The 15,272-nt window shown below is 51.2% G+C and overlaps 1 protein-coding gene across 1 annotated transcript; it reads right to left on the reverse strand.

Annotated features, from left to right (window-relative positions):
* Positions 1-1,768: 1,768 nt before the first annotated feature.
* LOC145541130 (intercellular adhesion molecule 2-like) lies at positions 1,769-12,165 on the reverse strand. The gene is made up of 6 exons (XM_081576747.1): positions 12,052-12,165; positions 8,404-8,507; positions 6,668-6,925; positions 5,120-5,440; positions 4,098-4,179; positions 1,769-2,686 (listed from the first exon to the last, which is right to left on the reverse strand). Exons 2-6 carry the CDS (start codon positions 8,474-8,476, stop codon positions 2,659-2,661), a joined length of 762 nt encoding a protein of 253 aa, XP_081432873.1. The 5' UTR covers positions 8,477-8,507; positions 12,052-12,165; the 3' UTR covers positions 1,769-2,658.
* Positions 12,166-15,272: the final 3,107 nt, after the last annotated feature.

Below are 15,272 nucleotides of genomic sequence, written 5' to 3' on the forward strand. Positions count from 1 at the left end.
ATACCGGGGCTTCCCAGGCGGCTCATTGTTTAAGGATCCGCCTGCCAATGTGGGAGCCGATTCCTGAGTCAGGAAGATCCCGTGGAGAATGAAATGACACCCCACTCTAGTATTCTTGCCCGGGAAATCTCATGGACAGGGGATTCTGGCAGGGTACAGTACATGGGGTCCCAAAGAGTCGGACACGACTGAGCATGCACGCATGCATGCAAGGGACCAAGACAGTTGAGGTCACAGATGCTGAAGATCCCCTGATTGGGGATCTTAGTTCCTCAACCAGGAATTAAGCTTGGGTCATGGCAGTGAAACTGCTACTAATCACTGGACCAGCAGGGAATTCCCTCTGCACCCTTTCTTTGGATTTCTGGTTTCTGTGCTGCTGGGGCTCTTTGATGAAAAAGACAGATCCAGGATGAGCCACCCACTGAACCCCTGCAGGAGGCTTGTCAACATCAGGGAGCAAGGTCTTCCCTGAATTTGATATGCCCAACCACCCTGTGGTTCTTCTACTTACAACTAAGAACCATTGTGTTCTGAGATCTCTTCACATATGCCACTTCACCTAACAATTAAAAAAACACCCTCCCCTGCAGAGTAGCTTTGTACAAACAGGCAGAGTTTCAGAGCTGGGTGCTAGGCAGCCAGCTGGGCTCACCCACAAGCAGAGGTTTTGCTCTCACAGGCCTGCCCCGCCGTGCCTACCACTGAAAGTCCTGGCTTAGCAAAGACACAAATTAGATCATGTCTGGGACCAAGACAGGGCTTTCCCAGTGGCCAAGTGGTGAAGAGTCCCCCTGCCAATGCAGGAGATGCACGAGGCTGAGGTTCGATCACTGGGTCAGAAAGATCCCCCAAAGGAGGGAATGGCAACCCATTCCATATTCTTGCCTGGAGAATCCCATGGACAGATAAGCCTGGCGGGCTACAGTTCATGGGGTTGCAAAAAGTCATACAAGTCTGAAGCGACTGAGCACAGCACGGAAAGGGCCAGGGGCAGGGAGAGTCTGACACTGTGTCCCCTTCCATGTACACAGTCCTCAGGTCTCCCTGGAGGGTCAACAGGAGGAGGAGTCGGAACCCCAGGAGGAGGGGCCTCTGGTTTTCCACCATCACTACCTGCCCTGCCCAGTGCCTGGCCTGAGCCCCCTGCTCCCCTGGCCAGTCTCTCTCCTTCCCCTCCCCTACAGCAACCCTGCTTGCAGGTCTGACCGCGGTTCAGCACCACCATCCAGCATCTGAGAAAAGGGGAGCATCAGTGAGCCTGGGGGTCTGGGTGCTGTCAGCGCCTTGCCCTGGGGTTGAAAGAGGTAGCCAGGGGTCAGGGGTGGTGTGGGGAGACCTGTGGGTGAAATTGCTGAGGCCACTCCAGGAACTCTGATGGGGGATCACTTTTCTCTTCTCCATCTCAGCAGAGCCGTGCCCCAACCCCACGCACCAGTGCCACGGGAACTGTGGGTGCAGATGTATCCTGGGCTTCAGGTAAGGACCAGGTGGGTGGTCAGCAGGGCCCAGGCCAAGGGATAGATGGGAATGCTGGAAGGGCCACGTGCCCTAGGGCGGTGGGGGGCGGTCCTATTATCATCAGCAGAGACGAGGGTTCTGTCCCCCTAACTTACCTTCCTTGGGGTCCACTGAGGCAGGGGGCAGTCATGGTGAGGGTGCTTCTCCCCCCAGACTACCGATAGCTTACAGTGAACGGTGTCCGACTCGTGATCTCCCAAGAAGATTTAGCTTAGGTACCAGAGACCAGGCTTGATCACTCAATAGCTTTTGTGTAGCAGAGTTTTATTAAAGTAGGAAAAGGACAGAGAAAGCTTCTGACACAGACATCAGAAGGGGAATGGAGAATGCCCCCCTTGCTAGTGTTAGCAAGGAGTTATATACTTTGTAAATTAGTTATTACAATAAGTCAAAAGAATGTCTTTAGGTTGTTAAGGTCTTACTAGACCCACTCCCATAATTTACATTTTAAAATAACAGGATTAGCCCAAAGGTTTTCAGGAAGGAGAAACTGTCCTCAAGCAGGATACATTGTTGTTATATAATCCTCAGTACAGAGTTTAAACTGAGTTCTTTGTTGTAATCATCAGTTCCTGGGCTTAAAGAAAAAAGCATCTTATGTGACTAAGGGTTTCCCTTATAGCTCAGTTGGGAAAGAATCTGCCTGCAATGCGGGAGACCTGGGTTCAATTCCTCGGTCAGGAAGATCCCCTGGAGAAGGAAATGGCAACCCATTCCAGTATTCTTGCTTCTTGAGTGGAGAATCTCATGGACAGAGGACCCTGGCGGGCTACAGTCCATGAGGTCCCGAGAGTTGGACACGGCTTAGTGACTAAACCACCAACACCATGTGACTAAGACTAAGGAATGCAGAGAGAAAAAGATGTTTGTTCTTTCCTCCTCCTTGAGAATTTCAGGGCCCTTGTTCCTCCTCCTTGGGGAACCCAGACTTCTTATCAAGCTGCCTAGGAATTGACTCTCTCACTACTACTGAAGAAGGAATTCCTGGGGCCTGGACCCCATCTTAGGCCTTTTGGTGCTGATCATGCTTGGCCACCTCTCTAATGGACTCTGAACTCTGTGCCTAGTGCCTGTGAAAACGACAATAGAAGGATAAGACCCCCTCCGGACAGGGGAACCTTGAAGATCGTATCCAGGTTACTCATCGCCTAAGACAAAACATACACTAATCACCCCTGTCTCTCGACAGGCTGTAAATTTTTCTGTACCTATGGGAGTGTAACCTCGGGCTTATTGATTATTGGCCAATTGTTTAACTGTTTGAACACATAACACCTAAATGATGAGATTATTGTGATTGTATTTACCCTTCCTTTGTTTATGTAAGTCTCAAGGAATTTGGGGTGGTGAGTTCAGACACATACACATGGGGTATAAAAGATTTTCACAAATGCAAGTCCGGGTCCTTGGCTAAGAGGAGACTCTGCCTTGGGCCCACCGGCGTAATAAACTGCCCTCCATTACCTGCATTGTCCTTCTGAGTGAGTTTGTTTCCCGAAACACATGGCTATAACACTACGATGTTGAGAGCCTCATGATATGAGAACAGACAGCAGCCCTGGGCCCACACCAGCTAGATCATGGAGCTGCACACAGCCCTGGAGCCCCCGTGTCCCTCTCATGCCGGCCAACCCCTTTCTACCCCTGGCAACACTTCCTATCCTCCCATCTCCAACGAGGCCCTCTCTCGGGTGAATGAGGCCCGTCTCTACCACACGGAGACCTTGAACCAACCTGATCTCTGATCCGGGTGAGAGCCCCTAAGAGCCCCGTCCAGGCCCCAGAAGCCACATGAAAGGCCAACCCTGTCCCATTGATCGCTGCCCCCGCTGGGAGATGGAGCCCTCCCTCGACCTCCTCCTCTCCCCCCTGTCTCTGGATGACCAGGACTTCGGGCTCTCCATTAGGCCGAATAACAGAACTGGAGGTAAGAGGCGAGGACTGCTTTTCATTCCATGGCTCTCCGAAGGCCCAGAGTGGCGGGGGAGGCCTTGCGAGGAGGTTCCCGGAGCCAAGCCACAGGGGCCCCCACACTCACCCCTGGACGCTGGCTCTGTTGGCAGAAGAGAGAAGTCAGAGCCATGTCCTGGAGGGCCACGTGGGAACAGAGGGTCTCTCTGCCCCTCTGGGCCAGGGCGTTGCTGCCCACCCTCCTGCAGGAGGAAGGAGTCACGCAGGGGCTGATGAGAGTGGGTGCCTTGTGCTCGGGCGGGTCAGCCTGGGGGCACAGCAGGGCCTGGGTTTGCTGGGGCTCAGGAACGCCTCTGACGGAGAGGACGGAGGGAGGCTGAGGAGACCTGTGGAGCCAGAAGTTCAGGCAGGCCTGGTGGCTCCCCTTCCTGGCCGTTCCCAGGAGGAGACACGAGGCACAGGGTTGAGTCCGGCTGTTTGTATTGAGGCTGTTTGTCATGGGCCCTCAGCCAGGCCTGGACCGCAGCCGAAGGAGCCACGCTGAGTTCCAGTGGCCGCCATGACAGTGGCCACGCTGCTCACATAGGCTGTGCCCGGTGGCTCCGTCTCAGCCTTTCTAAGCAGCTGGCACACAGTTGTTACCTGTCTCCCGGCAGTACCTCCACAGGAAGACGGATGTCACAAACAAGAAAAGCGCCACTATCACGATCCCGATGATGATCACCGTCTGGTTGTTGGGCTCGGGCTCTGGGGAGAGAAGGGGTAGAGGTCACCGAAGTCCTCCCGTCCTAGATGCCAGGCCGAAGGGGGCAGCTATCCACCTGACACCCACCCCCCCACCCCTGGGAAGGGAAGGGGTAGAGGTCACAGAAGTCCTCGCGTCCTAGATACCAGGCCCAAGGGGGCAGCTATCCACCCGTCACCCACCACCCAACCCCTGGGGAGGGAAGGGGTAGAGGTCACAGAAGTCCTCTCGTCCTAGATGCCAGGCCCAAGGGGGGCAGTCATCCACCCGTCACCCACCCCCGCACCCCTGGGGAGGGAAGGGGTTGAGGTCAGAGAATTCCTCCGTACTAGATGCCAGGGCCAAGGGGGGCAGCCAGCTACCCGTCACACACACCCCCACCCCTGGGCATCCAGCTGTCAGTCTGCAGTGCAGGGATGGGTGGCAAACGGTGTTATCACTAGAGGGAAGGAGAGCCGGGGTCCAGGCCACCAGCTGGCCTCTGTGAGACCATGAGGGCAGATGCACTCAGATGGTTCCTTGCCATGGTCTGGACCTCATGGTCAGGACTGTGGCCTGGTCCCGGCCAAGCCCCTCCCTGGGCAGAGATGAGGGAGCTTCTGTCAAACTCTCTGAAGACAAAGAGGATCTTGGACATCTAGAGTCACAGAAGAACAGGGCTCCAGGGGATCTTAGGGGTCAGTCAGGTCAAATTTATCTTTGCAGAGAGGGGTCAAGGCCAGAGAGAGGAGCTTGACTTGGTTAAGGTCACCCAGCTCACTCATGGCCAGGAACTGGCATCCAAGCTGGGAACTCGCAAGGAGCTCCCGGGAACCCCAGGGATCAAGTGTCATTTCCCCGAGTGCCGTCCCTGAGCTGGCAGAGGGTGGGGCGAAGGCGTTTTCTTCCCCTGAGGGGCTGAAACTGAATGTCCCTGCTCCTGATCTATGGGCTCCCTCTCACCTTTGACATCAAGCCTCTGGGGATCTGAGACCCTGTGGACCAGGCCACCTCCGCGAGAGCGCAGGTCCATCTGGGCCTCGCACGAGAAATTATAGTAGCCGTCTTCCCTGTGAGCTGTGGTGTGATGGGTGACCAAGGCTTCTTGGGGGGAAAGGGTTGTCCCCACAAAGGTCTGATTGCACAAGATCTCAGTACCACGGAGCAGGGTGAGAGTGAGGCATTCCTGGGGTGCCACAGCGGGGACCCTACACTCGATGGTGAACGGTGTCCCTATGACCACTGAGGTGGGCGACAGCGTCAGCAGCACTTGCTTTGGAGGGTCTGCAGGAAAGCGGAATGGAGGTCTGGTGAGGCTGGGGGTGCAGCTCCGGCAGGCCCCACCCAGCCCAGACCATCCCCTGTGACGACAGTGTTCTCAGGAAGTAGCCTGGGGCTGGAAGGAGGAAGCAGTTCAGGTGAAGGATGTCCTGGGTGGTACTTTCAGGGACATGATGACTTCTGAAATGGACATGAAAGGAGGTGACCTGGAATCTACAGAGAAAAGGTTCAGAATCTGTTCAGTCAACTAGAAAGATAAAAGTTTTGGTTGTGTCTCTTTCCTCTCCATAAATTCAATAGAAACTTCAAAAATTAAACTGTTGGACAGTTTTGTTGAGAGAGATTAAGAAGGGAGGACTCTCTGGAACGAGGCCATGAATTCTTCATGATTCTTCAGAGGCAGGGCCTAGAGTCAGAGCTGCCTTGATTTTTAGAATCAGGTTTAGAGTTATCTCTATCCTTAGCTATTAAACTCTATGGTACCCTAGTTCCTTTAAAAAACAATTTCTTTGGTTTTCTCAGGTCTTTCTTAGTGGTGGTATATGAGATCTAGTTCCCTGACCAGGGATCAAACCTGGGTCCCCTGCATTGGGAGTGCATAGTCTTAGCCACTGGACCATCAGGACATCTCTGTGGGTTCATTTTTGAACTAGAATATCTAGCCTACATTACCTCAGGATAGTATGGTAGATTGAGGACATCTTTCTACTCATTTGATCCACTGATGATAGTTCTGAGCGATATCCTGGGAGCCGAGCTTCCAAGAGAAACGCGGTCTCTCCATGGTCTCCGTGGCCCGTGGGCAGGTGTGTATGTGTGTGATGGTCACACATTTGCAAAGGGCCCTCAGGGGGAGATAAGAGCACAACCTTCTCTCCAGGAGGTGAATGGATTACTGGAGAGTGTGCTAGCCCTCCTAATGGGGTCCCTGTTGCTTGTCATCGGATGTGGGTTGTTCTGGTGATGGGGGTGCTCCCCAGCTGGGAGGAGACGGTGGGAAACGACTTTTAGATTTGTCTAAACCTTGCCTGGGTGTCTGCTTCTGAGCAAATCTCAAAATCTCGGTTGCTGGCAGGGTTCAAGGAGGCCAGGGGAGGGTGTGAGCAGATTCTGAGCCTGTTGCCTGGATCCAGGAGCCCAGAGAGGTGGGGGCCATAGGAGAGGGCCCAGGAGCAGAGACAGCGCAGCTCTGTGTGGGTTTGCAGAGCAGGGCCCGTGGGAGACACTCACAGAACACGGTGATGCTGAAAACTTTCAACGTCTGCTTGCCGGCGCAGGTGAAACTGCACAGGAGCTCCTCATCCTTGGAGATGTTGAAGACCTTGAATAGCTTCCACTGAGACTGGCTCTCAAGGAGAGTCTTGTTTAGGTGTGTCTCCAGACCAAGTTTCTTGGGGTCTGGACAACTGGCAGTACAATTAATGAACTGAGAATCTCCAGACCTCACCATCAGGTGCTCCGGCTCCTTGAACAACTTCTCACCAGACCCTGGAAGGACAGAACACATTGGGCAGCAGACACCCCCGCTGACCTGCCCGGTGGAGTTGCCCATGGTGGGCACTCTGATCAAGGGGTCCCTTCTGCTCCTCTCTCCTTGTTCAGACATTATTGCCTCTGGTCTAGACCAAGGGGGCTGTGCCCTAGTTGTCTCCCTGCCCCTGACCGCTCTTCCCGCTTGTCAACTCCAGGTGAGCCTTCCTCATGCACATCTTCTATCCCCATGGAGATTATAATCGAATTTCGCCCCGCAGCCCAAATGACCCCTCCTCTGCTAAAGCCTCCCTGAAATGGAGGGGGATCATGTCTTCTCAGGCCCCGTGTCCATGAGTTCGGTTCCTCCCTCACTCCTTCCCTCTCTTCTGCAAATCCTTGTAGAACACCGGCTGTGTGGCAGGCACCATTCTAGGCTCTGGGGAGCCATCAGAGACAGAAGAAGACCAAGGCTTCCCCTTGTGGAGCTCACACTGCCGCGAAGGACACAGAGGAACTAACAAGTGAACAAACCTGTCATTGGTGGAGAGTGCCTGGGAAAGGACATAGGGAGTGGGGTGGGGCTGCCACGTGCAATGCTGTGCTCAGGTTTCATGGCAACACTGACATCTGAGGAAAGGAGGAAGGAAATGGGGGGAGCTTGGCTGCCAGGTATCTGCAGAGGTCAGAAAACCATCGGAGCCAAGACCCTGGCGGAGAAGACACCAGGATGCCTGGAGCTCAGTAAGGAAGAAGGCCATGAATCTCAACTGATCCAGCCAGCTGGGCCTGTGCTGTGTCCTGTGTTTCTGTCAGCAACACCCACTCGCCCCCACCTAGCCCTCAGCTGGGGAAAGAGAAAGGTTCTGTAGGGAGAGAGAGAGATCTGCATTTGAATCCCGCGTTTGGCAACTCTGTGGCCTTGGCAAAGTGCTTCCCTTTCTGAGCCTCAGTTTCTCCATCTGTCAAATGGCCTAGTAGTCCCTTTCGGGCATGGTTGTCATGAAAGCACCTGAGAGGATTTCCAAACCAGAGTGCTCAGCACCTGGAGGCATTCTCCTTCACCGTCCCCTGGACAACGCAGAAGGGGCTTCGTTTTCACTTTGATGGTCAGTGGAAGATGACGCCCTCCACTGACCTCTGCTGTCCACTGGGTCACCTCTGAAGACCAGCTGGGACGTGCCCTCACTTTCCCTTGAGCCACAGCCTCCCTCTATCTCCCCATCAGTCTCCACTACTTGCCACATCCACACACCCTGAAGTTATGGAGCCTGTTCAACCCAAAGTGTGAAGGCCAGGTTCCCCATCTGCTGCCCCGGGGTCATGGGGTCCTGGGGAAACCAGGCTTGCATAGCATCCCGCACCCTTGGGGGCTGCTGCTCTGCTCAAAGCCTCAGCGACTTCGGGACCAGGACCCCCTGTCTCCACACAACACCAGGGGAACAGGCGCCCTAACCTCTGGCTGACATGCACCCAGTCTAGAGCCCCAGGCTCACCTCGGCAGCAGAGCAGCGAGAGAAAGGCTGTGAGAGCTGCCCAGCAACCTAAATGGGACATCTTGTGTGCCATCCGCAGGCTCACAGGAACAGCTGAGGACTGCCTGCAGAGAGATGAAGGGCGCCGGTCAGGGAGGCGGCCGGGGAGGACTTGTCGCTGCAGTCCGGAACCCCCAGCCTTCTGTCAGCTGATGACCGTATTTCCTCTCATTATCTGAGTGGTCTTGGGGAGGCCACATGGAAAGCCAGCTCCAAGGGCAACAGGTCTGCAAGAAGCTGGGCAGAGGAAGCCAGGAGTCAGCTGATAAGCGGGACATAACCTAGTCCTCCTAGCACACTGCTGTGAGGGGTGGGGCAGGCACCCGGGGCTCATGTGTGTGTGATATGTATGCACGCAGGACAGTCACCGCTACATGCCCCAAATCTGGGGAACCCCGAATCTCACAGGGCACAGTATTGGGGTCAACAAGGGAGGGACTTTCCAAGTTGGAAAGAGGGTTGGGAGGCTATCGCTGGACGTTCTGCTCTGTCCTCTGCCCCTCCCCCTGTAGATTTCTGGTGATGCACAGGGTCCCCAGGCACTTTCCTGTCTCTTTTCTTAGCTAAATGTGATTTCATGTTGCTAAGACAAGGAGGAAGGAAAAGGAATCTAACATTTCATTGATGCCTATTCTCTGTTAGGGACTAAATTAAGGTTTTAATACATTGTCTCATTATCGCCCCAAATCTACCAATTTTCATTGTGCATCTGAGGAAGTTCAGGGCTCAGGTGAATTAATAGCTTGCCTGAATCACAAAGATATTAGGTGATGGAACTGAGGTGAGAATTTAGGAATGAAGAGTGGTTGGTTGGAGAATTGGTAGTTGCCAGGGATTAAATGGAGGGAGAAATGGACAGAAATTGCAGAGAGGATATTCAGGAAGGAGAAACTGCTCTGTTTGCTACGACAATGGTGCATAGGTGTCAGTACACATTTGTCCAAACCCACAGAAGGTACACACCAAGACCGAACCGTAATGTCAACGGGGGTCTTTGGGTGATAATGACGTGTCAATGCAGGTTTGTCAATCATAACAAATGGACCACTCTGGTGGGGGATGCTGAGAACAGGAGAGGCTGTGCATTTGTGGGGAGAGGAGATATGTGGCAAGTCTCTACTTCCCCTAAGTTTTGCTGTAAGCCTAAAGCTGCTCTTCTAAAAATAAATCTACTAAAAAAAAAATGGAGATAGTGGAGGACAGAGGAGCCTGGTATGTTATAGTCCATGGAGGTGAAAAGAGTCGACACGACTTAGAGACTGAAAAACAACAGAAAAACAGCTCAAACACACCACCTTGGAAGGCAACCTTCTTGATTAGTATTCTTGTCAGCTATGGATTGTTGCTGAAAATGCAGGCTTTTATAACTTCCTTGCGGTTCCAGTCGTTAAGACTCTTTGCTTCCACATCATGGGCAAGTGTTTGATCCCTGGTCATGGAACAAAGATTCCATATGCATATTCCATATGCGTGTGGCATGGCCAAATATAAAGAAAATGAAGGTTTTTAAACTCAGTTTTTAGCAGGTTTAGAGGAAGTCATGGTCACAGTCCTTTCTAAATTCTCATGTCAGATTACATTTTAATAATATGTATGTATTTACTTGGCTGCACCAAGTCTTAGTTCTGGCATGTGGGATCTAGTTCCGTTGCCAGGGATGGAACCCAGGCCCCATGCATTGGGAGCTCGAAATCTTAGCCCCTGGACCACCAGGGAGGTTCCTCAGATTACACTTCAAAAATATTTAAGCACAAAACCCAGTTCTACATTATTTATGAGACACATCCGATGAGTAAGTGTGTGGAATGGTGGACAGTTGAAAAATGAAAAAAGATATACCAGGCAAAAGCTAACCAAAAGAAAAGCTGGGAAAGGTCTATTCATATCAAAGAAAAAGGAATTGAAGACAAAAATATTTATTAGGGATACAATGAGTACCTAGATTAAACGGTCAATTCATACAGAAATTATAATTTTTGTAAACTTCTAAGCACGTAGCTTGAAGGAACAACAAAGAGATAAAACCATCATCATAGCAAGAAATTTTAATACAACATCTCTCTATCATGAATAATGAAGCAAATGCAAAAAGATCTCAACATCATTAATCATGAGGGAAAGTCACATCAAAGCCACAATGAGATATCACCCCGCCACTGTCAGAATGGTGATCATCAAAGACAACAAATAAAAACATTGGCAAAGTTGTGGAGAAGAGGGAGCCCTCGTGTACTCTCGGTGGGATTGTAAATTCGTGCAAATGCTGTGGGGAAAAGTGTGGAGGTGCCTGAAAAAATGAAAAATAGAACTGCCGTATGATCCAGCAATTTCAATTCTGGGTAATCTCCTGAAGAAAACAAAAGCGACATATATGCACACCAGTGTTCACTGTGGCAGCATTTACAATAGCCAACATGCGAAAGCCAACTGAATGTTCATCCATAGATGCATGAATAAAGATGTGGTTGGTAAAAGTACACAACGGAATATTATTCAGCGACAAAGAATGAAATATTGCCATTTTTGACAACATGGATGGACCTAGAGGGTATTATACCCTCTGTTACACCCTATAACCCACAATTCCACCGTTAGATATATGCATTAGAGAAACTCTTGCCCTAAGAACCGGAAACCTGTCCCGTTCTTCCTATCTCTATGACACTGAGCAAGTCATTTTAATCTCTCTGGGCCTCAGTTTTCTCTTCTGTAAAATGGGATTAACCATAGCACATTCCTTATGGGAATGGTGTGTGGATTAAACTAATTAAATGACAATATTTATAAGTGTTGAAAACAGCAGCTGGCACACAGAATATGTTATATAACTATTTCATAAAATGAAAATAAATGTATGTGATAAGGCACTAAATTAAAAATATCAAGAGAACAATAGAAACAGACTTTGGGAGGGTGGTTATCTATGTCTGGGTGGGAGGTGAGTAGCACAGTAGGTAGATGGAAAGTTTAGTGGTAGTTCATCTTTGGGTTGAGTGTTGGGTTCAGGGCTGTTCATTGTATTATCTTACTGTACAATACACAGGCATGTTACGTAGATGTGTTCATTATGTGTCACATAGTAAATTTTCCAAAAGAATACAAAGGGAAAAGAGAAATTCCTACATATCTAGAAAGAAGAGGCTCCTTGAGACTATGAGCCAGAGAGTAGGAAAATCCCTTCTAACCACATAGGACTTCATTGAATAGGATTCATCAGGAACCTTGGGTGTGACCCCAAGAGGCTAAGGACTATACTTGTCCCCTAAGCGTCAGCTCTGAGCTCAGTCCAGATGACCTGGACCCACGTGAGCCTTGGTGGGAAGGCAGCCCCACGCTTCTAAGATGGTTGTGTGGTTGACAGAGCAGGAGAGGAAGAGAAAGGACAAAACCAGGAAATAACCACAAAGCAATAGGCTGTTGGACTCAGAGAGATGGCTGACATGAGCTCCTCATGCAACAACCAAGCAGCTGGAAGAAATTTTGTAGCAACACCAGTCCCTGGGCTTATGGGGAGGCAGGGAGAGAGAGAACAAGAACTCAAGTGTTGACTGAAAATCTATCCCAAGCACCTTCCATCTGCCAAGAGGGAAGCCGGGAGCATCTCCTTACCTGTATCAGCTAACAGGTGTTGTGATGGGGAAGCAGGGTGGCCGGGGTCCAGCCTCCAGCAGCCGTTGTTCCCTGGGTTGCTGCTGGTTCAACGACTGTCGTCTGGTTTTGACTGATTTCCCCTCTCAGAAGTCACGTGCTTCCTGTCCCAGCTCTGACCTCATACTAACATCACTTTCAGTTTATTACCGCTTGCTCTAAAACCTGGTAAATATATACTGGGGCTTCCCAGGTGGCTTCTCGGTGAAGAATCCACCTGCCCATGTGGAGCCGATTCCTGATCCAGGAAGATCCCCTGGAGAATGAAATGACACCCCACTGCAGTATTCTTGCCCGGGAAATCTCATGGACAGAGGAATCTGGCGGGGTACAGTGCATGGGGTCCCAAAGAGTGGGACATGACTGAGCATGCATGCTTGCATGCAAGGGACCAAGACAGTTGAGGCCATAGATGCTGAAGATCCCCTGGTTGGGGATCTTAGTTCCTCAACCAGGAATGAAGCTTGGGTCATGGCTGTGAAACTGCTATTAATCACTGGACCAGCAGGGAATTCCCTCTGCACCCTTTCTTTGGATTTCTGGTTTCTGTGCTGCTGGGGGTCTTTGATGAACAAGACACATTCAGGATGAGCTGCCCACTGAACCCCTGCAGGAGGCTTGTCAACATCAGGGAGCAAGGTCTTCCCTGTATTTGACATGTCCAACCACCCTGTGGTTCTTCTACTTACAACTAAGAATGATTGTGTTCTGAGATCTCTTCACATATGCCACTTCACCTAACAATTAAAAAAAAAACCCTCCCCTGCAGAGTAGCTTTCTACAAACAGGCAGAGTTTCAGACCTGGGTGCTAGGCAGCCAGCTGGGCTCACCCACAAGCAGAGGTTTTGCTCTCACAGGCCTGCCGCTCCGAGCCTACCAATGAAAGTCCTGGCTTAGCAAAGACACAAATTAGATCATGTCTGGGACCAAGACAGGGCTTTCCCAGTGGCCAAGTGGTGAAGAGTCCCCCTGCCAATGCAGGAGATGCAGGAGGCTCAGGTTCGATCACTGGGTCAGAAAGATCCCCCAAAGGAGGGAATGGCAACCCATTCCATATTCTTGCCTGGAGAATCCCATGGACAGACAAGCCTGGCGAGCTACAGTTCATGGGGTTACAAAGTGTCGGACAGACTGAAGCGCCTGAGCACAGCACGGAAAGGGCCAGGGGCAGGGAGAGTCTGACACTGTGTCCCCTTCCATGTGCACAGTCCCCAGGTCTCCCTGGAGGGTTAACAGGAGGAGGAGGTGGAACCCCAGGAGGAGGGGCCTCTGGTTTTCCACCATCACTACCTGTCCTGCCCAGTGCCTGGCCTGAGCCCCCTGCTCCCCAGGCCAGGCCCTCTCCATCCCCTCCCCTACAGCAACCAAGCTTGCAGGACTTGACCACGGTTCAGCACCACCATCCAGCATCTGAGAAAAGGGAAGCTTCAGTGAGCCTGGGGGTCTGGGTGCTGTCAGGGCCTTGCCCTGGGGTTGAAAGAGGTAGCCAGGGGCCAGGGGTGGTGTGGGGAGACCTGTGGGTGAAATTGCTGAGGCCACCCCAGGAACTCTGATGGGGGATCACTTTTCTCTTCTCCATCTCAGGAGAGCCGTGCCCCCACACCCACGCACCAGTGCCGCGGGAACTGTGGGTGCAGATGTATCCTGGCCTTCAGGTAGGGACTGGGTGCGTGGTCAGCAGCGCCCAGGCCAAGGGATAGATGGGAATGCTGGAAGGGCCACGTGCCCTAGGGCAGTGGGGGTCGGTCCTATTATCATCAGCACAGACGAGGGTTCTGTCCCCTTAACTTTTCTTTCTTGGGGTCCACTGAGGCAGGGGGCAGTCATGGTGAGGGTGCTTCTCCCCCCAGACTACCGATAGCTTACAGTGAACGGTGTCAGACTCGTGATCTCCCAAGAAGATTTAGCTTAGGTACCAGAGACCAGGCTTGATCGTTGATCACTCAAGAGCTTTTGTGTAGCAGAGTTTTATTAAAGTAGGAAAAGGACAGAGAAAGCTTCTGACACAGACATCAGAAGGGGAATGGAGAGTGCCCCCCTCGCTAGTGTCAGCAAGGGAGTTATATGCTTTGTAAATTAGTTATTACAATAAATCAAAAGAATGTCTTTAGGTAGTAAAGATGTTACTAGACCCACTCCCATAATTTACATTTTAAAATAACAGGATTAGCCCAGAGGTTTTCAGGAAGGAGAAACTGTCCTCAAGCAGAATACATTGTTGTTATATAATCCTCAGTACAGAGTTTAAACTGAGTTGTTTGTTGTAATCATCAGTTGCTGGGCTTAAAGAAAAAAGCATTTTATGTGACTAAGAGTTTCCCTTATAGCTCAGTTGGGAAAGAATCTGCCTGCAATGCGGGAGACCTGGGTTCGATTCCTGGGTCCGGAAGATCCCCTGGAGAAGGAAATGGCAACCCATTCCAGTATTCTTGCTTCTTGAGTGGAGAATCTCATGGACAGAGGAGCCTCGCGGGCTACAGTCCACGAGGTCGCAAGAGTCGGACACGACTTAGCGACTAAACCACCAACACCATGTGACTAAGACTAAGGAATGCAGAGAGAAAAAGATGTTTGTTCTTTCCTCTTCCTTGAGAATTTCAGGGCCCTTGTTCCTCCTCCTTGGGGAACCCAGACTTCTTATCAAGCTGCCTAGGAATTGACTCTCTCACTACTACTGAAGAAGGAATTCCTGGGGCCTGGACCCCATCTTAGGCCTTTTGGTGCTGATCATGCTCGGCCACCTCTCTAATGGACTCTGAACTCTGTGCCTAGTGCCTGTGAAAACGACAATAGAAGGATAAGACCCCCTCCGGACAGGGTAACCTTGAAGATCGTATCCAGGTTACTCATCGCCTAAGACAAAACATACACTAATCACCCCTGTCTCTCGACAGGCTGTAAATTTTTCTGTACCTATGGGAGTGTAACCTCGGGCTTATTGATTATTGGCCAATTGTTTAACTGTTTGAACACATAACACCTAAATGATGAGATTATTGTGATTGTATTTACCCTTCCTTTGTTTATGTAAGTCTCAAGGAATTTGGGGTGGTGAGTTCGGATACGTACACATGGGGTATAAAAGATTTTCACAAATGCAAGTCGGGGTCCTTGGCTAAGAGGAGACTCTGCCTTGGGCCCGCCGGTGTAATAAACTGCCCTCCATTACCTGCATTGTCCT

This window comes from Giraffa tippelskirchi, chromosome 3 (genome assembly GCF_054371585.1).
Source record: "Giraffa tippelskirchi isolate mGirTip1 chromosome 3, T2T-mGirTip1v1.2.pri, whole genome shotgun sequence".
NCBI classification, from domain to species: Eukaryota; Metazoa; Chordata; class Mammalia; order Artiodactyla; family Giraffidae; genus Giraffa; species Giraffa tippelskirchi.